The sequence below is a fragment of the Hippichthys cyanospilos genome, chromosome 13 (assembly GCF_059441005.1).
Source record: "Hippichthys cyanospilos isolate Australia breed blue-spotted pipefish chromosome 13, RoL_Hcya_1.0, whole genome shotgun sequence".
NCBI classification, from domain to species: Eukaryota; Metazoa; Chordata; class Actinopteri; order Syngnathiformes; family Syngnathidae; genus Hippichthys; species Hippichthys cyanospilos.
This window is the reverse complement of record NC_142381.1, coordinates 3,296,094-3,320,524: the sequence shown is the minus strand read 5'-3', so window position 1 is coordinate 3,320,524 and position 24,431 is coordinate 3,296,094. Positions and strand designations below refer to the sequence as shown.

Sequence of the window (24,431 nt, the reverse complement as noted above, 5' to 3'; positions counted from 1 at the left end):
CCTTTCCTCTCGCTGATGATTGACAGCTGAACCCGTCCTCGCTACCACAGCGACGGAAGATTCCAAAGGGGGCGGGGCCATCTGAAAGAACATTCTGTTGCTGTTGGGGTGTCCAAACTACGGCACGGGGGCTCATTTGCTGTCTTCTTTTGCTTTGTTACCGTTGCACGCTTAATCAGATAAAATTGTACTTTGCATGAAAGTGTATTATAACTATTATTATAACTTTATTATATATTATAACTTTACAGTATAACTATTTTTCCCATTCACCACGAGTTAATTTACCAAATATTGTTTTTTTTAATTTAATTTAATTTAATTTAATTTTATTTTTTATTTAAATTTTTTTTATTTAAATTTATTATTTAAATTTTTATTATTTAAATTTTTTATTAAATTTTTTATTTAACCAAATATTGTTGTTTATTTTCAATTGTTTAATATATATATATATATATATATATATATATATATATATATATATATATTAGAAATTAAAATAAAAAATTTGAATGCTTGGATTACATTCAGAAAAATAATTAAATTACAATAAACAAATCACAATAAAACTAAAAAAAAAAAATGAATTTAGGAATATTATAAAATAAAGAGTTAAGAAACCGTAAACACAGGTAAATAATCTAAAACACATTTAAAAGTTACCTTTTACGATGATTAACACTTCAAAAGTGTTTTAAAATATTAATACAAAATTTACATGAGTAAATGTGAGATTTTTTAAAAAAATTCACAGCAATAAATATTCTAAAAACATACCGTACTTCTTTTCAAATACAAAAAACAAATTTCACAAATCAAAAATATGTCTGCCAAATTTTTTGCATTGCTTTACTGTAAAATGTCAAAGTAATTGCTCAGGTGACCCTTGACCTTTGCCCTTTACAGCATCGGCTACCCGCTAAGACTTAAAGACACAGTAATAAAAGATCCAATTCCGAATCGATAGCGTTCCGGCTTTTGCTTAAAGGACGCTCGTCTCGAAGCTGAGCTGAGGTGACGTGTCCGGGTTTGACCTTTGACCTCAACTACGTCAGCCGCCTTATGTCGCACGTGATTGAAAAATCAATAGCGTCGTTGCTTTGTCATGCACCATTTGAGCTTGAGGAATGGTCGCCGCCGTCCTTTTTCTTGGACCGCTGCCAATCAATAATAAAAGCTCCAAATGATGCGCCTTGCCTTTGATCATTCTTTTATGCGGGACTCGAGTGGGCGTGAGCCCGCTATTTTTTTTTTTTTTTTTTTTACTTCGATGAAATCCCGCCGGTGGAATTTCATTCAAAGGATTTTTTTTTTTTTTTTAGATTTTTAAGACGCCCAAACAATCAATTAAGTATTAATCCGAATCAATAAATAAGCTAACACATGCACAGAATTAAAAAAAAAAAAATTGCACTGATGTAAATAATAAACTAGGTCTTTGTATATGAATAAATAAACATGATTCATAGGTTGAATTAACCCCAAAAATAAATTACAGTTAAGTAGAAAAAAATGAAAAACATAAATATATTTGGCCGCCTCTTATCTACGCTACACAAATTAATGTCCTTTTTTTATAATCAGAAGATATTTTAACCTTTTATTATTATTAAATATTGATCAAGAGACTGGTAAAATAGCATTTTGGTACTTTTTTCAAAAATTTATGTACTTTTGTTGGCCGCATAAAATTATGCACGGGGCCACTTCTGGCCCACGGGCCTCGGGTTTGACACCCAGAACATTAAAAATAAATAAATAAATACATAATCATAAATAAAAATCAATAAATTGCTGCACTAACTGAGACACATAAACAGTCTCGGATAATATGCAATATTTAGTTTTTTTTGTTTGTTTTTTGTGGCATTTGTAAGCTGAGCTCTGATTGGTTGTGACAGGTCTGATGATGTAAAAATCTCATTTTTTTTGTTGACAAAAAGTGTCTTTGATTGTTAGTGCTGAGATAGTTCAGCACTAAAGTAGCCAATTATTTTGGGTAATGAAGTGTCAAAGTATTTGTTTTTAAGTGATTAAATACTAAAGTAAACAATTAGTTAAGCTACTAAAGTAATTGATTACTTGAGAATTTAATTCGTTAAATACCAGCCAATTTTTACACCCTTTTTTAGCCAAACACTTGATAAAAATGTTGAAAAAAATACATTTATTTAAAATAAATAATTAAAAAACATAAGAAAACATTGACGTGAAAATTTAGCAAATTTAAAAATCTTCGGCAAATTATTATTATAATTACTATTCACTATTCAGGTGTCGCCTGACGATGACATCACCGTTCAGTATTTTTTGAGTTGGGTCACGTGACGTTTCTAAACTAACCTGCGATTGGTTGTATCCTTTGCTCCGATTAACTACGATGTCATTTTTAGCTAGCCCCCAAATACTGAAAAAAATAGGTGGATTTTGCTTATTAATTTTGACTCCACACATTCAGTATTTATCAGAATGAAAAAAAAAAATGGATCGCTAGTGTAGCTAATGTTGTCGGCGGAAGGCGGGCACGGTGCCAACAGGAAGGCGGGCGGCGGCTATCAGAGGGCGCCAGCCGTCCGCGAGGATGGGCCGCTCCTCGGGTTTCCCGTTTCTCGCCGCCGACGAATCGAGAGCAACACAAAGGCGCCCCCGCGCACAATAGACAACGTCCTTCCTGCGACGCGTCCTCGTCTCGATCGGCGCTTTGTACGCTCGCTTGATACTTTTATGGAACGTGTACAAAATGATTATCGTCATTAACGATTAATCATCCAGTCATTTAGATTCGCTGTCAGAAAAAAAATGTGTTGGACGCTTGTATATGTTTTTGTGAATGTATTTTTCTAACAATGCTTTTTTTATGTTTTGCAACTTTTTGGATACATCATGAAACCCGGGTCAAAATGACCCGGAAATATATTTTCATTTAGATTCGCTGTCAGGAAAAAAAATGTGTAGGACGCTTGTATATGTTTTTGTGAATGTATTTTTCTAACAATGCTTTTTTTATGTTTTGCAACTTTTTTGATACATCATGAAAGCCGGGTCAAAATGACCCGGAAATATTATCGCTTTTCACCGCGTCACAGGATTTGCTAGTTCGAACGAGGAACTGAAATAAAATACGAAATTCATACCAAATTCAATTTTTTTTTTAAACTTCAAATACCTCACGTGTTGCCCAATTTTTTCGACGAGGGGAAGTTTGTCTCGCGCTTTTTGGCTCGACGTGCTTCTAACTTTATTTTTTTCTTAAATTGGAGCGACTTAGCCGGAAGCGTAGCACGTCCGACACACGATCCGCAGCCTAATTTAAAGTGACTCGCGAGCCCGAATGACGTGGCTCGTTTCCGGCCCGGCCTCTCGGTGGCGTCTTTTCCGGCCAATTAAACAAACCGGCTCGGCGGCGGGGAGGCTTGTCACCGACACGAATCTCTCGAGTGAATTAGTGCGTGAAAGGAGAGAAAGCGGCAAAAGGATCAATTACACGCCTACCAAAGCCTCGCTCGTCCTCCTTCCTCCTTTTTCGTCCCCGCCGCCGATTTTTTTCGGCTCCAGATGGCCGAGAAAAGTGGCGGGCGACGCGTCAAAGTAGTGTGAACGCACTCCACTAACTTTGTTCAAATCGCGAGTTCTATATGTGACTAAACGGATATTGGCGTTGAAATGTTTCGTCGGGGGAAGAGTGGGTTCCTTGTGCAGTGTTTTGACCATTTTTGGTCATTTTCTTCCACATCATTTCGGCCAAGGGATGGCGCGCTCGTTAGTGTGATAATTAGATGGTTGTGCCATGCATGTTGTCACCATCTGGGTGAAATTTCAGCCCCCTAGTGTCTTTTTTCAATGCTTTCCCTTTGATGTGAAAAGCCTTTGATGTACAGATCAAAGGATTGGACAAAACACCGCACGAGGGTTAGGTTTTTTTTTTTTTTCATCCAAAATGCTAAACACACACTTTTGACAGTACATTTTCAAACTAGTAGCAAATTAATTGGAACCAGAAGCATTCATTTTTTTGGGAAAGCTTGTTTTAACCTTCGTGAGGTATTTTTCCACATCATTCTCTCAGTATTTTAGCCTGGTATTGTGACAACTACGTGCCATGTTGGACTTTGACGTGTTGTCACCATCCGGGTGAAATTTCAGCTCCCTAGTGTCTTTCAATGACACAATTATTCAAAAACGATATAGACAGAAAAAGTACATTTTCATCTTAGCAAATTAATTGGAAAAAGAAGCGTTTTATTTTTTGAGAGTTTGTTTTAAGTAAGATCCTAGGGACATCGCGCATCTTAAAAAAAATAGTTTTTTTTTTAAAATAGGTTTGCTAATAGGCAAATACCGGCGCCAAAAATCGGCTTAGCCAGTCTGTGTAACCGTCTCCACGTACTCCTTTCCCGAACAAATCGGCCATTTTGTTTCTCCTCCCTTTTTTGTTGTTGTTGTTGTTGTTTTTCATACGCCCGCGTAATTTAGCCCGGGCGCTTTTTACGGCGACAAACACGGCGCTCATGAAAAAGTGAGGCGCAAAGTGCAGCGGCTGAGCTTTTAACAGTGGAAGACTCCGGCGGAAGGTCGGGCGGGCCAGCGCACGCAGACCAGAACTGGATTAATAATGAATGGCGGCTTCATCTGCAAAGCCCACCCACTGACGGCAACACGTTCACCTAGAAAAGATTCGCGCGCACACTGGAAGGAAGAGACGTGATACACAACACACACACACACGCACACACACGCACACACACATTGTGTTATTGACACGTGGATGAAAAATCCATATTTATATATAATAGAGTGTGCAGGAGACCCATCAGCCTCTCTGGTCCATGCCAGGCTTTACTTAAGGCATTAAATGTTTATGTGGACCTTTTACACGTACAAACATATATATATGCAACAAAGTTGTTTTTTTTTCGTTATTTGCTTTATTTCGCCGTCTAAATCTTGCGATTTTTCTCGATGGTTCTGTTAGTGTATGCAGGGTTAGGCAGGGGCGGAGCTATATGGGGCCACCCCAAATTTGAATGTTTTTTTTGGGCAGGGGCGGAGCTACATGCTAGGTAGGGGTGGTGCCTCTCTGGCCACATAGGTCAAAATAGGCGTCGCTCTAATCATCTCATGTGTAAAATAGTCATTTATGTTGATTTTCTGGGAGGGGCGGGGCTAAATAGGGGCCCACTTGCGACTCTTGGCCACCCTACCTGGGGCAAGGGTTCCATAGGTCATTTTTTTGGTGCAGGGGCGTAGCTACATGGTGTCCATGGGTGGCCCTGCCCACCATGTCACTCACTGGCCACAATTTTGGCCACTACAACTACATTTTTATTTGTGATATTTTTGGCAGGGGCGGAGCTAAATGGGGGCCCACTTGCGACTCTCGGCCACCCTACCTGGGGCAAGAGTTCCATAGGTCATTTTTTTGGTGCAGGGGCGTAGCTACATGGTGTCCATGGGTGGCCACGCCCACCATGTCACTTACTGGCCACAATTTTGGCCGCTACAACTACATTTTTATTTGTGATATTTTTGGCAGGGGCGGAGCTACTGTACTTGGTGGCCCACTTGCCACTCTGGGTGGATTTAGGTTTTTGGACCCGGTTGGAAATGGGCTCTTCATGCCAAGGTTAGGTTTGCGTGCGTTTCGAGGCGTTGTTTACATTACCGCGAAGGTTATGTTGACTTCTGTCGCCATGGTTACCGTGTGACTCACATTTGTTGACCATGTCAAGCTAGCCTACCTGCGAACGCTGGAGCTTTATATTTATTTCTTTTCTTTCCGCATCCAGGAGAAGATGTCAGCGGTTCCTCAAGGAAGTTAATTGCCCCTTCCCCCACTAAATAGGTGTCGGGGTATCATTGCCCCCTCCCAGATTGGAGCTTGATTATCAGAGGCCAAACAGGGGCGAGCAGTGCTCATTACCATTGATTGGGACTCCCCAGGAACGCGTGCGCGTTGTTGATACGCGCGTGTCGCCGGTATCGAACGGCGCAGCGTGCGTACGCCTCTCGTCGCAGTGGTCCTTCGCGATGTCTGTTTTATGGGGAAAGTGATACACTCTTACAGTGTTTGGGTGGTTGCCGCTGTTAGCTTATCTGGGGGGGGGGGCGCCTCCCCTTTTTCCCTGGGGCTTAGTGCAGGAGCACCCCCCCCCCACTGTTGAATTATGGATGGAGGTGAAGAGGGGATGAGGGCTGGCCTTCAGGGATTACCCCCCCCCCTACACACACACACACTCTTTACCTTACCTCCATTTTCCGTCCTCCAGCCTAACCCCCAATCTTCATTTCGCCCTCATGTTTCTTTCCCCTCCCTCGCTCGTCGCACTTTCACTATCATCCCTCTCTTCCTCCGACATTGGTCCACTCAGCTCAATCTATCTGCGATGTTATTTAACCCTTGAGAGGTCCTTTCAATGTGCCTGATGAAAAAAAAAAAATACAGTAAAGGAATACGGAGTGGAGCATAAAAATCTGAAATCATCTTTCCCTATTGGATTGAACAGTTTTTAACACTATTTTTTTTTTTTTGCTTCAATTTTTCAGAAAGAAACCTGGAAAACATCTGCCATGTTTTCCAGGTTTCTTTCCAGCCTCTGATTTTATGGATCTTGTGCCGTTCCTTCTGGTTTGCACACTTCGGCCACCAGAGGGCAATAAAACACAAATATACATGGACTCCTCAGTAAGACACATCAATATTAAGCCTTCTTCACAGAGGATAAAGAATATCTCAAACTTCGAAACTGTGAGAATAGCCAGAATTATGTGTTTCAAATCCGATTCAAGGCAGAATTCGAAGTAGAAAAAAATCCAAGGATGAAAAATTCTTACACTGGTCAGAATTCTGAAATCTGAGGATAACGATCTGTTTAGTTAGGATTCAGATTTTAGTGAGAATTTTGAGAGTAATTTCAGATTTCTGACAAGTCAACGCTCTGACTTTAAAGTAGAGATTCTGTAAATGTCAGAATTCTGATTTTAAATAAATTTTTTGAGAATTAACATTAGAAATCTGGCGTTGAATTGGGGATTCTAAGATCAATGGCGAAACCAAAATTCACATTTTAAGGACTTTAGTGGAGGACTTTTATGTGACTAGTGTGAAATCAGAAAAATGGTCAGAATTCTCACTTCAGAATTCAAGTCATAATTTTCATTTTACAATTCTGACCGATTCTCAATTGTGAAAATTGCAACTTAATTCTCACTTTAACTACTTTATTCTCAGAATCCATTTGATTAAATCACGTCAAAATTCTGAGACTAAATTCAGAATTCTGAGAAAAAAGCAAGACGTCTGACTGGAAGTGAAAATTAACTTTTTTAACATTAAATAATAATATCCAATAATGTCACCTTCTACTTTTGCGTTTTTCCCTAGCTGAGAAAATAGCGCTGCGATATTCATCACCATTTTAATTCCAATCACGTTTCTCATCATGTTCCGGCTTGTGATTGGCTAAACGCTCTGTCAGTCAGGGGTTAGGCCGCCTCCATTTTTTTTCACAAGGGTCACCCGCACTTTTTATCCGGCGAGACCCCCCTCAAGCCCGTGAACGCTCCACAAAATTAAACTGCCTCCTCATGGAAAGGATTTGCAGAATAATTCCTGGATCCACGCCGTAATTCCTCGCCACTCTAAGATGAAATGGACTTTTTTGTCCGGGGTTCTGAGTCCTGAAAGGAGACGTGGAAACTTCCTTGATGGATGTTAAAAACCAAAAAAATCGAAGGGAAGTCTGCGCTATTTTTCACTCCTATGCCGTAGGATGTACTCGGCTAAGATCGGAATGATTGAAACCGCCGAAACTAGTACCGATACCGGTTGTCGGGATGGGGCCTTCTGATTGGCGGAATGAAAGTTGTTGTTGTTTTTGCGTACGCGGAGGCTGCTGCAAAGTTGTTGAGCTGACAAAAAACACAAGACGCCAGCTTTGATGACAGGAAGTATGCAGAGAGGAACGACCAGAGATGGAATTAAACTTTTATGACCGATGAATATTTCATGTTCTGGGCAGTGATTCCCACATTCTGGTGCATAAACCGTGCGTGTGTTCGTGTGTGTGTGTGTGTGTGTGTGTGTGTGTGTGTGTGTGTGTGGGTGGGTGGGTGGGGGGGGGGGACGACCCCACTAGTTCAGAAAGATTCTCTAGATTTGAGGTTTTCTTCTACATTGAAAAAAAAATTGAAAATTCAGCTCCAAATCCAGTTTTACGTAGCCACTTAAAATTTGGTAGGCGTGGTCATCGAAAGCAAACCCACCTAAAAGTCTCAAGAAGCTATGTCTGAAAAGACAGAGGAAGTCTACTATATTGATTTAAAGCCGCCATTTAAGGTCAATTTTAAACGTATTGCTAATCATCTACACAACTTGAAAATTCAGCTCCCCACGCCAGTTTCACTTAGCAACGTGACATTTGGTGGACACGTCCATCATAGGAAGACGCACCAAAAAGTCTCAAGAAGCTATGTCCGAAAAGTCAGAGGAAGCTTACTATATGGATTTGAAGCCGCCATTTTATGGGCAATTTGAAACTCTAATTACTTATCCACACAAACTTGAAAATTCAGCTCCCCACGCCAGTTTCACTTAGCAGCTTGAAATTTGGTGGACGCATCCATCATAGGAAGACGCACCTAAAAGTCTCAAGAAGCTATGTCCAAAAAGACAGAGGAAGCTTACTACATCGATTTAAAGCCGCCATTTTATGGTCAATTTGAAACTCTAATTATTTATCCACACAAACTTGAAAATTCAGCTCCCCACGCCAGTTTCACTTAGCAACATGAAATTTGGTGGAGACGTCCATCATGGGTAGACGCACCAAAAAGTCTCAAGAAGCTATGTTCGAAAAGACAGAGGAAGTTCACTAGACGTCTTTGAAGTTGAAACTATTATTACTTATTTACACAAATACAAAAATTCAGCTCCCTACACCAGTTTCACTTAGCAACATGAAATTTTGCAAACACGTCCATCATAGTTAACGCACAAAAAAGTCCCAAGAAGTATTGTCCTAAAAGACACAGGAAGTCTGCCATTTTGATTCGAAGCTGCCAGTTTATGGTTAACCACATTTCGAGCTTTTGAATCAAAATGAAATTTTTGCTGCTGAATTCCAAGACTTTCATTTTCATAATTGCACGTGGCCCAAGCACTTAGGCCAAATTTGACGGCTCACGCAGCAGGACGAACATTTAGGTGGAGCGGACTTAATTATTTTGCCGATGACGCTAGGACCCTCCCTCCCATTCCAGGCGCGACGACGGAACCGTCTCAATCGATGATCGAGCCGCGGCCGATCAATATGTCAGTCGGCTTTTCATCCGTGCCTCTCCGGTCTGGCCGATCATCAACACTAGCGAACGCCGAAGGCTAATCATCGATTGCGATAGTATTTTTAGCTTAGCATATTGATCTGGGCCGCACCGTAGGTGGAACGGAGCGCAGGTTTGTACACAATGCGGCGCACTGTAAAGAAATCGATAGACCTCAGCCAGATGCTTGATCCACTCTGGCGTTCCTGCTCCTGTAATGCCTTTGCTTATATAAGTCGATGCTAGTCATTAGCTGTTATGCTCCGTGATATTTGCGTTTTTACGCAAAAGTCATTTATCTGTTACATAAATGGGCAACCGATTGGATCGCTGATGTTGGACTGCCTATAAAATATCGGTATACATTTATATATATATATATATATATATATATATATATATATATATATATATATATATATATATATATATAGATATATATTAACATTTTTTTTGCTAAAAAAACATTTTTTTTTGTTTTTGTTTATTTTATTTTTTTTGCAAAAAATAGACCATATATAATAAGGCTTTTTTTCCAGCAAAAATCAACCTTTAATAGTAAGGCTTTTGTTTCGCAAAAAAAGAAAAACACCACCTATAGATTTTTTTTGTTTGTTTGTTTGTTTTTTAAATCACAAAAAGACACTACTAGGCTTTCTTTTTGCAAAAAACGACCATGTATAGTAAGGCTTTTTTTTTCACCCACAAAAAAAAGCCTTATACATGGTCGTTTTTTGGGGGGAACAAAAAAGCCTAACGATACAGAGTCATTTTTGGGAGGAAAAAAAAAAAACAAGCCCAAAAAAAAGCCTCACTTTATATGGTCGTTTTTTTGGGCTTGTTTTTTTTTTTTTTCTCCCAAAAATGACTCTGTATCGTTAGGCTTTTTTGTTCCCCCCAAAAAACGACCATGTATAAGGCTTTTTTTTCTCCACAACAAACAACAACACCTTATATAGTAAGGCTTTTTATTCGCGAAAAACAACCATTTATAATAAGGATTTTTTTTTGAGGGGGGGGGGGGGGCCAAAAAACGACCATGTCTATGTTTTGATTCCCAACCATTCAAAAATGATCATTTATTTACTCCCATTCATCTGTCATTTCTTCATGCCTATGACCTTTATTTTATTATTTATCATTTTATTTATCAGGATTCATCCACTGCATTTCCCCAGTTTCCATCCTCAACTTTCATAACATTACTTTATTTAAAAAAATAAAAAAAAATAATAATTCAGGCATCTCCAACTACTGATCTAATTCCTGCTTTTTTGTGCCAAATTCTTCCATATTGTCCATTATTGCCGTGTCCCTCATGATTTGCTATGGCACCGCGTTGCAAATTAAATATCATGAATAATTAATACCGCCAGTGTAGAATCCATCATATGTGAGGGTAAATTCCAAACTATGTTGTGTGTATTATGGGATGTACAGTATGGCGTTGGATGCTGTTTTTGCGCGTGGGTGTGCTTGTTGTTTGCCCAGCAGCCTTCCCGCTCCCTCTGCGCATCATTATGGCTCTAAATGTATATATTCTATACGTGTGTGTGTGTGTGTGTGTGTGTGTGTGTGGGCAGATCAAAGTGTTATAATGTAGTGTTCACCATGGCCTTTGCACTGTGCATGCTGGTTTATGTCCATATATGGTTCAAAAAAAGAAAAAAACAAACAAAGAATTACAAAGACACCTTACACGTAACACAAAGGGAAAAAAAATGTCTTTGGTTGTACCGTGTTTTCATAGAGAAGATACTAGGGAGCTGAAATTTCACCCAGATGGTGACATGACAAATTTCGAAATGGAACTAACACTTTGTTGTCACGCTACCAGGAGGTTGCTAAAATTGTGAGATGTAATGTAGGGATAAGGTAATTGATTACTTTTACTTTATTACTTTAGCAGCTCAAGTAATGCAGTACTTGGTGTCTACTGTAATCGAGTAATTTGGCTCTTTGGGAACTAGTGTAATCTCTTAGTTTAGTCCTTAATTATACAAAAATCAATTACTTTGGTACGAAATTATTACCTAAAGTATTAATGTATTTAATAATGATTACCTAAGGTAATGTTTTGCTTGAGTACTTAGATAGTTTACATAATAATCGACTACTTTAATACTTAATTTATTACCGGTCATTTTTAGAACTTCCTTTCTGCAAATATTTGAAAAAATATAAATAAGTACTTGGATTTGAATATTTGGCCTCATTTACCTCACTCACTCCCAAAAACGTTGTGAAGAAGAAGTGAAGAAATAGAATACTTTAGTACATAGTTACTTTAGGTAATTGACTACTTTAATACTTCATTAAATACCAGCCATTTTGCAACTTTTTTTGGGGGAACATTATAAATAACCTCCTGGACATGAATGTTTCGACTCATTTAACTCATTCACTCCCAAAAACGTTTTTATACGTTTTTGTAGGAGTCCAGAAATTCAATACCAGGTATCTGAAGTGGGGTAATGGAATACTTTTGTACTTAATTACCTTAAGTAACTGAATAATTTAATACTTAATTCAATACTGTAAGTACCTTCCATTTTATGTTCTTATATATACATGTATATTAGGAGTCCAGGAATTTGGGCTTAGGTAAAAAAAACAACAACAAAAAAACGTCAAAATATGTCTTTGGGATTGAATGAGTTAACTTCGGAAGAGCTAAGCTTGCAGCGAATGAGTTAATTGTGCAAACCGGTTTTTGGGTGCGTACAGGCCTCTGTAAACGATAGTTTTTTGGCAGGAGGACTGTGTACTTTCCTCAGTTAATTTTGTGTTTTCCGCCGCCGTACACTTTATATGCATAGCGACTGTACGAGCTCTTGCGTATCGCGTGTGCGCGATTGCGCGTGTGCCAGCGGGCCCTTTTTATTCGGAGCGCAAACAAAAAAGGGCTCCTGACGTCTTTTCTGGCTGGCTGACGTTGCTGGCAGGAGTCCTGGGCACCGCCGGTGGTGGTGTGTGTGTGTGGCGGGGGGGGCTCTGTCTCGACAAAGTGGCGTGAATTAATGTGACTAATTAACACGGCGTTAATTATTTGTAAATTGCATGTTTGGATACACATTACTTGAGAGGCATATGCCGCTTGTTGTCTTCCCTCCTGAGCCCGCGCCAGCTATCGCGCATCTCTGAAGGCGCGCCAGCCAGCCAGGGGAAAGACGACGCGGAAAAAGTCACATGTACTCTACCAGTCCTAGTAATATTATCAACTGCGGTGCCTTGGGATGCAAGTTTAGTTTGCGCTCTGGCCACGTTTGTAAGTCAAAGCATCCTTCCCCATTGAAATGAATGGGAATGGAATGAATCAGTTCCAGCCACCAAAAAAATACCAGAAAAAAGTAAAAAAAAAAAGGGGTGGAAGTTGCAGTCAAAAGTTTTATTTTATACAGAATGACACAGTCAAAGTATTTGTTCTCCACATGACCCACTAACACAGAAAACTGCACAAAATGCAACCCTTATTTCCCCAAAAGTTGTTGTTTTTTTTTCAAAAACACAAGTTTTATCATGAGATTATATTGATTTTTATATATATGATTTATATATATATATATATATATATATATATATATATATTTTTTTTTTTTTTTTTTTTTTTTTTTGCTAAAAAACACAATGGTTTTTTGCAAAAAATGACCATATATAATATATATTAAAGCTTTTATACATATATATATATATATATATATATATATATATATATATATATATATATAAAATCAATTTTGCAGTATTTTTTATTTGCCAAATTGCCGGTATTGTACCGTAAAAACATCAATTTTTTTTACAGTGTATACAAGCCAGGGACACCAAATTTTGAGGGATTCCATCCGACCACATTTCAAGTTTGAGGTTTGGCCATGGAGTGACGTACCAATTTTAGCGCTTGGTTCAGGTGTAAAAAAAAATGTTCCATGAATGGACGTGGGCTTTTTACAAGGGACCCCAAGCTGCTCGTTCTTCAGTCGGTCCGGCTGGAGTGTAAATAAAAACGGCGAGCGGAGCCAAGCGACGACGGCGACGCTTGAAACGATCCCAGCGTGGCCGCCATTACTCGCCATCTATCACTCTGTCACCGCCGGCGACGCACGCTGGGTTTGATTGGGACGCCTTTTTTGGCAAGACAAACTCTGGGCCTCGCTCCACCTCGCCACCGCGTCTTCTCTCTCTCTCTCGCTCGCCCCCTCCACCCCTCCCCTATTTTTTTCATCTTGCCTCCTTCTACCGCTCCCTCTCTCCATCTTTCATCCCTCCCCCAGCCTCCCTCCCCCCCCTCGGAGCTCCTGCTCATTAGCAGTCAGCTCCACCGCGAGACGTACTTTGTTTTGCAGCGCGGGCCGAGCGAGGGAGGCAAAAAAAAAAAAAAGCGAGCGAGAGAGAGAGGGGGAAGTAGCGAGGGGTCCAATTGCTGCTCACGATGCCAAACACTGTATGTGTTATTTAGCCATGCCTGACTGTATTGAGTTGGAAAAACATGCCAGTCATGGCTATGCACAGACAGAAATACACAAAGTCACAGTCGCACACAGTATTTTTCTCTTGAGGGACAAATGGGAATATCTGTTCCTGGAGCCGCAGTAAAAGCTTTTAATTAACATTTTAAATGTCTAAACCAGGTGTAAAAAAAAAAAACAAATACGCAACAAGAGTGCTGGAGACTGCCTGATTTGAATGTGATGTCACTTTAGCATAGCAACTGTTAGCATGTTAGCGTCCGATCAACTGTATGATGTAACCAACATATGTTCTGTACAGTTACGGAAAATCCATGTGTAAATAATGTTCCAAATTGCCTTAAGTTGCCAAAAATCAACAGGAAAGCACTGCTTTTATCCAAACGAAGTTCCTCAGCTCACTTCAACACAGCTCCTTGGCACCAAGACGCCACCAAATGGTGACAAAGCCCTTTTTTGTCCAAACGAAGTTCCTCAGCTCACTTCAACACAGCTCTTTGGCACCAAGACGCCACAAAATGGTGACAAAGCACTTTTTTGTCCAAACGAAGTTCCTCAACTCACTTCAACATAGTTCATTGGCACCAAGATTCCACAAGATGGCGGAAAAGCATTACTTTTGTCTCAAGCTTCCGCAAGTCATTTTAACATAGTTCCATGGCACTTATTTTTTTTCTAAATTATGATTTATTTTTTTTAAAATGAAGTTCCTCAACTGACTTCAATGTAGTTCTGAGGTACTAGGATGCAACAATGATAGCAAAGCTCTTCTTTTGCCTAAATATAGCTCCTCAACTGATTTCAGCAGTTTCTCTGCGCCAAGATGCCACAAGAGGGTGGCAAAGTTCTAATTGTGTCCAAATGGATCGCTCAAGTCACTTCAACATAGTTCATTTGCATCAGGATGCCACCAAATCGTGTCAAAGTTCTAATTGTGTCCAAATGGATCGCTAAAGTCACTTTAACATAGTTCATTTGCATCAGGACGCCACCAAATGGTGTCAAAGTTCTAATTTTGTCCAAATGGATCGCTCAAGTCACTTCAACATAGTTCAGTGGCATCAGGATGCCACTTAATTGTGTCAAAGCACTTATTTTCTCTAAAATTGAGTTCCTCAACTCACTTCACCATATTTCCTTGGTACCAATATGCCGTAAAATGGTACAAAGTACTTCTTTTGTCTAAATGAAGCTCCTCAACTTATTTAAACAAAGTTCATTGGCACCAAGATGCCACGAGTTGAAGGATAAGCACTACTTTTGTCTAACTAAAGCTGCTCATTTCTTTTCAACATAGTTGCTTGGCAACAAGAGGATTCTAAGCACGGTTATATGTAGAATAATCTACATCATTAAAATATTCAAATGTGCAGTGTTCATTTTTCTGTTAAGCTTAGCATTAGCATACCAAGTGTTAGCATGTTGGAATCTTTTTTGTATGTAACTAGCTTTTTTTTCTGTAAGTTATCATTGTGACTGTATGCTGGGCACGTCGTAGCATTTTACATATAAACACATAAAATATTCTGTCAATGGACTGACTTTAGCATAGCTTATTAGCAACATTAGCATAGCATACCAGCTTTAGCATTTTCTCACGGTATACCTCCACCCCGCTTTCCTCGTTGGTATCTCAGCAGTGATGTCTGGCGTTGTTAGCATGCTAGCGTTCTCCACACACCGTCTGACGTCCCGCGCGCCTTTGTGTGCCGCAGCGATCGGCCGGACGCTGATCCCGCGCTACTTCAGCACCGTGTTCGAGGGCGGCGTCAGCGAGCTGCACTACATCCTCAAGCACTCCAAGGAGTCCTTCCACAACTCCTGCATCACGTTGGACTGCGACCAGTGCACCATGGTCACCCAGCACGGCAAGCCCATGTTCACCAAGGTACGCGCGCTCGGGGGTTAAAGGTCAACCGGATCGTATTCGACCATTTTATGTGATGTGTTTAGACCTTGGCACAGATCGCAGCAGTTTTTGTTAGAAAAACAAATGTAAAAAGGTTAAAAAAAAAAGCAATTAGTAGTAAATGGAATTTTAGTATATGTCACGGGCCCTTTAAAGATGGAAGGCGGGCCTTAAATGGCCCCCAGGCCTTAGTTTGGATAGCATTGTTATATTCCCACTGTCACCTTACAGTGTTTAAACATTAATGCTTGAAGGTTTCACTTTACTGCTGGTGACAAGTCATAACTGCAACATTATTAATATACATATTTGAGAGGCCTTGTCAGGTGTTCAATTTTGATTTATGATACAATACAATATTTTCCCAGGGGCAAAATTGCATTGCACTTCAATTATTTTTTTTTTCTTGTTCCATTAAGAAATTACACTATTATTAGAATCTGCTTTGGAAGGACCATTGCAAAATGGAAATCTATTGTTTTGTTTTTTGTTTTTTTGTTTTTTTGTGTTTTTTTCTGGAAAATCTTCAGTTTTCAATTTTCAAATGTACTTTTTTCAGTGCACCCCCCCAGTGAAATATGTTTTCGGTCAAGTACCCCTTAACCAGTCCAAAGCATTTTTGTTTTTAAAAAAAGACTTAAAAACATCAGTGTCTGATTTATTAATATTAACATTTTGAAACTTTGTTTCTGTTGGTCCACAATAAAAAATTAACATAAAAAAAGAATTGACTTAATCATCAATAAATATTTGTCCACAAAAAAAGAATCAAAATAAAGTGTCAGACCTCAAAAAGATATCATTCTAAATCAATATTTGTCCACAGAAAAAATATTAAACATAAATTGTGTTCATTTGGGATTACAGTAGAGATCTGTTCATAAAAATGAGTTGGTAACGTAATTATTAATAATATTTAATAACAAATAATCAACATAAAGTGTCAAATTTCAAAATACAACCATTCTGACATTTCTATGTGATTCCAGCTGGACGTGCGAGATTTTGTGTCCGAAAATAATCATCGTCCAAATTTTGGACCATATAAAACCATTATAATTCCAATTTTTGAGATGCATTTTAATAAGATTTATGACACTGATTTCCCTGCGATTTTTCCAACATTCCATCGAGCGGAGCTCAAACTATGACAGCAGACGGATAATTCTTTGAGACTTGTTTCACCTCAAGACAGTAGGTGGCGGTAGAGAGCAGTTAAAGTGTACCATACCATTTTCTATTTTTTTGCGGGTGTTATTAAATTTAACTTGTATGGATAGAACAGATGCCACTGCGCAATTTGAGTGTCGAAGGGAAAAATAAATCATAAATAACTTTAATTATTACGCAAAACAACAAAAAAATCTCAGTATCGGACAAAACGACCAAAAATATCTTCTTGGAAACGAACTTCCAAACTTCCTGTTCCAAACTTCCTGTTGCCTGAATGTTGCGCGCCGAACTTCCCCCCCTAAATATCCAAAAGCCACTTTTGCCGTCCCGTATCGTAAAGAAAATAATAATCTGTCTTTTCACGCACGGATGAACAATTCCTGTTTTGGAGTAGCTCTCAAAATAGCTTTTCATTTTATCCGCAGAATATTAGCAAACGCAGCAATTTGAAGACGTTCCTCTAATGATAAATAACACAATACATAACATTAGCATTCAGATAGCAGGACGGCGCCGCCGGCGGCCCCGGTCAACACAAAGCTACGTTTTTCTGCCCGCCGTCATTCTCTCGCTCTTTTCATCTGCCTCTAAATTGGATGAGAATAATTAATTTATTAGGGGGAGAGAAAAAAAAAAAAAGAAGAATTCCAATAAGAGAACGTGTTCTCCCTCAGCTCCCAGCAGCGCCGCCGAGCCTCGCAGCTCCGGAGGCCCGAATCTCAATCAGCTCTGCCCCCCCCCCCCTCCCCCTTCTCATCCGCTCGCTCGCTCATTCTCCTTTCGCTCTCTCTCCCTCCACCATTCTCCCTCTCATCCCCCCCCCCCCCTCCTCGCCTACACCCCTCCCCTGCTCACCCTCAACACACACACACACAGACGCACACACACGCATCCTTCATCCCTAGAGAAATCATCCCCAGCTCCCATCTCGCTCTCTCCTCCACCTTCTCCCTCGTTCTCGCTGTCTGTCTCTTTCTTTGAATGTCTCTCGCCCACAATTCCACATTAATGGCGCCGGCACTTTCGGGGGGCTTTATTGTGATTGGCGCCGGGGCTTATTTGACATTTTCCTGATATGTGAATAACAGTGGCGTAATGCATTGTTTGTTTTTTTTGGGTAACGAATGTGGAATTAGTAGGCTGGGCAATACATCGGATGAATGTGATTGGTTGGGGGGTTTGGAAAGCGAGCTAAATGGCGGCGTTTCGCAAAAATGGCGGGATGATGGACGGGTGGTTTTTTTTTTATAATAGTTATACTTAAGTCATTCATTTTTCAACCCTCCTGTACCCTAACATTCAAAAATAAATACATAAAAACACACTCATGAAAGAGACGTAAAAATACGTCTTTGGGATTGAATGGGTTAATAGTCATAACGCGGTGTTTTTATTTGTAATAAATGTGTAATAACTAGAGCTGGGTAATACAGTGAATTCATTTGATTCAAACTCATTCGGCCATTTTGCAACCCTACTTTACCCGAATATTCATAAATAAATACCGAAATCATGCGATGATTGTATTTGTAAAAAATGTGTAGTAACTTTCGCAGGGCAATACTTTGAATTAAAATGATTAATTTTTCAATTTGAAAGTGTGCTTTCAAATTGACGTTGTGAAAATGAGCTAAATCGGGAAATGGATGTTTTGCAAAAGTGGAAGAAAGTGTTCCAATTGATTTGCTCTTCATTTGAAAAGAAAAATGTACTGTTCCTGTAAAGGCTTGTAAAGGCATTAAAATTGAACCCTGGTAAAATATTAAAATAATATTAAAATAAAATATTAACCCTGGTAAATATAAAGGACTTAGTTAGAAAAATCAATTGGTAGAAGACAATTACAAAAATGTCTTGTACTAATAATTTGTTCTTAATTTGAAAAGAAAATGGTACTGTTCCTGTTAAGGTTTTAAAAGGCGTCAAATTACAAACCTGTTAAAATATTTAAGTCTTCAGTGCGAAGAACTAATTGTGAGAACACAATCACAAAAACGTTTTGTTTTTGTAGCAATCTTATCAACATTAATTTTAATTTTATACTACATGCAAAAGACTCACTCTAATTCAGCAAAAAAAGTAGCCTCATGTTCCAATTAATTTCCTCTTAATTTGAAAACAAATGTACTGTACTGTTATAAAGGCATTAAATTAGGACCCTGTTAAAATCATTTAACTTTCGTGTGAAAAATTAATCGGCAGAACAAAATTACATAAAGGTTTTGTATATTTGTTATTGTTATACCTTCCCGTCAACTTTTTTGTCCTGCCATTTGTATTCGGCGCCAACGTCGGGCATCATACAAATTGATTTAACGGGGCCGGGCTCGCGTGTCACTAATTGATTGAGCGTCGCCGTGTTGTCCTTTGGCGCTCCTCGCCGTCGGAGATGCCCTCGTCTCAGCGCCGCCGTGCGCAAGATTTATGACCCCCTCGGTCCTAAATCAATGGGAAGGGGGTGGGAGGGGGGGGGGCTCCGACTGTTTAATAGAGCGCTTTTTAATTCCGGGGATTCTCCCTCAACTTTTCAATGGCTATTTATCGTGAGATAAATTGATTGGGCAGCATTGTGCATTAGCTCGTGACAAAAATATATGAGCTTGTGATGGGATCCGTGCTGGATTTTGTATAAAAGCTTGCACTGCTGGGGGCGTGACGCATCGTCTAAAAATGCCAACGAGACGAATTCGAGCGGCTTTGTTATACTGGGAAATTATTCTGATTTAAGCGCTCTGGCCATTTATTCATTTGAGAGTTAGCGGAGGCTAAGCTAACAAGAACGCGTGGTGAAATTAGGGCTGCACAATTAATTAAGCTCATCCTCGACAATTTTAACATTTAAAAAGACAGCTATATACATACATATATATATATATATATATATATATATATATATATATATATATATATATATATGAACTGATAATAACCTAAAATAAAGCCTGTCTTCCAATCAGCCACATGGCTTTGCCTTTCTAACGTTTGCTAGCTTGATGCTAAAGCATAATGAAAACTACCAAAGATGGGCTAACAGTATTAGCATCAGTGTCACACGGGTGGTAAACCTATGAGAAAGTTATATTAAATCATAAGCAGTATCAATAGAGAGTACAGTATGTACATAATATTATATTTAAAAGCATATTCTACGGGTTTCAATTTGTTTTTGAACAAGGATATGCGGAATGTGGCAGTTTTAGCTAAAAGCTAGTTTGCACCTGCGCAAATGTGGCAGGAAGCACAGAAGTAAAACGTTAGTTCAAAGGTCATCATGTGTGCAAACTTTTTTGTCAAATAATCATGATTTAACATGTTTTTAAAATCAAAGTGTCTACAGGTATATTCTTTATCCCCCGAAAAGAATAACCGGCTTCGTTACAGCTGTCTTTTATGATCAAATCTTCACATGTTATTTAGTGCCCCCTAGTGGCCAAGGATCACACATCAAAGCATTAAATCATCAACAGTCTATGCTTGTTGTGTTATTGTCGTATATACACTGTATGCATAACAAAGTAGTCACACAACTGTCACACGTTAATTTTTTTGCAGCGTTCGATGGGTTTGTTGGCCCCGATGCAAGCGGATAGATATTGAAATGTAGCTTTTGCGTCATCGCGTTACCATTGCGTCCTGACTTTGACCCCGCGGCGTGTGCGCGCATGTGTGTGTCCAGGGCGGGACATCTGTCAGACAAAGGGATTTCAACCTTATTTATTTATTTAGGATTAGAATGGGGGTGTTTTTATTGACTAAAAACCACTAAAGGATGTTTCGCAAATGTGTTTATGGAAACATATCTGTGATAAAAATCAATAATTAGCATATCAATAAATAATTCCATTTACTGTGGCTATCAGAAGTCCCCACACCCCTGGTAAAATACCAAATCCTTGTCATTTGTAGATATATGTGTGTATAAACACACACACACACATATATATATTTATATATTTGTGTGTACCGGTTTTTCCGCACTAAAAGGCGCGCCTAAATCATCTTTATTCTTAATTTCTGATTGTCTGATATGACTGACTTATCTGATAGTTTGTGACATTGCCTCTAACGCAGCTCCATCTAGTGGATGCATAACGCAACCTCAGCCAGTACTGTAGCTTCTATTCTATGTTCCTTACAGTGCGATGTGCCTTATATATGAAAACAGTTTTAAAATAGGCCACCTTATAATGTATGTATGTAATGTATGACTGACTTATCTGATAGTTTGTGACATTACCGCTAACGTAGCTCCATCTAGTGGATGCATAACGCAACCTCAGCCAGTACTGTGGCTTCTATTCTATGTTCCTTACAATGCGGTGTGCCTTATATGTGAAACCAGTTTTAAAATAGGCCACCTTATATATATATATATATATATATATATATATATATATATATATATATATATATATATATATATATATATATATATATATATATATATATATATATAAAATTGCTTTTTTAGTCAATTTTGTTCATTTGTTGTTGTTGCAAGTAGTAATTTTAGGTCACTTCTCGTGTAAAAAGTTTTTAAATGACGTTTATTGGTTTCTATTTCTATCGCAGCATTCTGACTAGGGGTGTGTAAACTTATTCTAAATAATAAATAATGTGCTGCGCTGATAAATATACTTTTATTAGTATTATTATTATTATTATTATTATTATTATTAATGTGTATTTTATAGTTGCTGTAATTATAAGCTTGGATTCCTAAAAACATGCAAAAGTTGTTTTTACTGCCAGCTATGAATTTTTTTTTTTTTTTTGCTTTCTGTGATTTTTTTTTATAAATATATATCGTTTTTTTTCTTTCAAATGTATCATCCGGCGAGGCTTTTTTAGACATCCGAGACAAAAGAAGTTCAGGTCAGGCAGAGTTGCCAATTAGACGGGCGAGAGAGAGAAACGATGAAGAGAATATTTTCCAGCCCCCTTTAGTTGAAGCCAGCCGCTCGCCGGGGCGTTCGTTCGCTCCAGCCTCTCCCCGCGCCGCGTTGTCGTGACAACCGGCAGTAGAGAGGGGAACGGAGAGAGAGAGGAGGAAAAAAAAAAAATCAGCTGATTAGTCGGCATGGCAACGGCCAAGATGTAATCCCAGCAGACACACTCGCTCTAATCAATGCCCCCCCGGTGCAGATGCTCTCCGGAGGATCAACAAGAAAGACGCTGGCGGCCATATTGCGCCCCGCATGGAACCCTGGCTCTCAAACTCAAAATAAATAATTAGTCAAAGATGAGAAATGTTAGGAGCAAGTTGCCTTTTTGATGGCGAATCCTCGAAAATGATTGTCAAATTTAGACGTATTACATAGCGAACTGATTTTCAATCTTTTGATGAATGATGTACCCCATGTGAAATATCTTTTTCAAAATGGCATTTTTGAGTAAAAAAAAAAAAAAAAATACTCTGAGCAGAGTGCTGTGTCCCTAGTATAACATTTCACCAAATAAAGGCATACATTCTGCAAAGAGATCATTGTATTACAATTTTGCAATAAAGTGCCTCATGTTCCAATTGATTTGCTCCTAATTTGAAAAGATAACTGTGCTGATAAATTGCCATGGCATTAGAGAAAAGAAAATTAGTTTTGGTCATTACTGCAACTACCCCAGTGCTTCTCAATTATATTTTGCAAAGTCCCCCCTGTAAAAAGAAACGTTTTCCGCCCCCCCACTCGCCATAACGACTATAAATAGGATATATATATATATATATATATATATATATATATATATATATATATATATATATATATATATAAATACAGTACACACCCCCAGTAAACACCCCCTCCCCCCCTCCCCGCTCTAACCTACTGTATACTACTCTATACCTAAAACTGTATCCAGGTTACAGGTTAGTCTAAAACTTATTGCAATTACGCTTACACTAAAAAATAATTTTCTGGACCATTAGGATTTTTCTCGAGTTTAATCAATAACTGATGGGCAAAAATCAACTGTTTGAAAGCTCACCTCATTTTTAAATGTTTAAGGTTCTGGTTACAGTTGATTAGTTATTGATTTTTACTTGTGGCAAACGTTTGAACCCCCCCTTCCCAAAATGACTCTAACGAGCGGCGCGGTGGCTGCAGGTTTGCACGGAAGGCCGTCTGATCGTGGAGTTCGCCTTCGACGACCTGATGAGGATCAAGACGTGGCACTTTACCATCCGGCAGTACCGAGAGCTCATCCCCCGCAGCATACTGGCCATGCATGTGAGTTGTGTCGCATACATGACTGCAACACACACGCGCAACACAGAAATCTTTTTTTTTTTTTTTAAGAGCAAAATTATTGTCTGACGGAGAGTTCGGATAATAATAATCGGCTTAATGCCAGTGAGTTACATTCAGTCCCATGATCTCTTGATTATGTCTGCGCATGAAAGCTGCGGAAAAACACGCGCACACAAAAATGGAATTATTCTGCACCTTTAGAAGTCATTTTAAGTCTATGAAGACAAATTGTTAATCAAATGATCATGCAATCAAAGGTTGGATTTGAGAAATTTACAGTAAATTTCACTTTTTTTTCTCACGCTTTGAACCCTGTGTCTTATAATCCTGTGCGGGGTATCTGCATTTTTTAATGGCCACCAGAGGGCAGTCTTCCAATAAACAAAGGGAGACAGAAGAAGATGCAGTCGAAATATTGATTTTGAACTGCTAATTTTACCCTTTCTTTAACGCTTAGACACTTTCTGTCCCAATACTTTTGTCCATATGTTGTATTTCACCTCCTTAGGTGCCCTGAGTCCCAATACATTAGATGTCCCACTATGTTTTCCACATCATATTTTACTTCATGCAGGTGACATGTGTCTCAATACTTGGGCCATGTGTTCTTATACTTTTGTTGCACCAATGTTTTTATCCACAATTTGTATTCCACTTCATGTTTCTGGCATGTGTCCCAATACTTTTATTCACAAGTTTTATTCCACATCATATAGTCTCAATGTGCCCTAATACTTTTGTTATTCTAATAATTTCATCCACAAGTTATATTCCACTTCATGTTGGGCCCAATACTTTTATCCACATCATATTGGTTCCATGTTTCCTAATACTTTCGGTGTTCCAATATTTCCATTCACAATTTTCCTTCCACTTCATGTTTCTGGCACGCGTCCCAATACTTTTATTCACAAGTTATATTCCACATCATATAGTTTCAATATATTCTCATACTTTTGTTATCACACTATTTTCATTCACAAATTGTACTCCACTTCATGTTGGTCCCAGTACTTTTACCCACATCATATTGGTTCCACTTTCCCTAATACTTTTGGTGTTTGCTGTTTGCTAATATTTTTATCCACAAGTTGCATTCCACTTCATTTTGGTGGCATGTGTCCCAATACTTCTGGTGTTGCAGTAATTTTATCCACCAATTGTATTTCACTTTTCTTTGCTGGCTTGGATCCCAGAACTTTTTCCCAAGTTGTATTATTCCACTTCATGTTGGTGGCATGTGTCTCAGTACTTTTATCGACTAGTCGCATTCCACATCATGTTGGTGGGATTTAGCTATCGTCTATTCCATTG

The 24,431-nt window shown here is 38.9% G+C and overlaps 1 protein-coding gene across 2 annotated transcripts in view; it reads left to right on the top strand.

Moving 5' to 3' along the window:
• Window positions 1-24,431, top strand: part of ldb2a (LIM domain binding 2a) — a 62,654-nt gene that overhangs the window by 20,527 nt on the left and 17,696 nt on the right. For both annotated transcript variants that reach the window (XM_088431793.1, XM_088431792.1), the window contains exons 3-4: window positions 15,503-15,675; window positions 22,974-23,096. In XM_088431793.1, coding sequence (XP_088287919.1) covers window positions 15,503-15,675; window positions 22,974-23,096 — 296 coding nt within the window. The remainder of the gene's footprint in view (window positions 1-15,502; window positions 15,676-22,973; window positions 23,097-24,431) is intronic.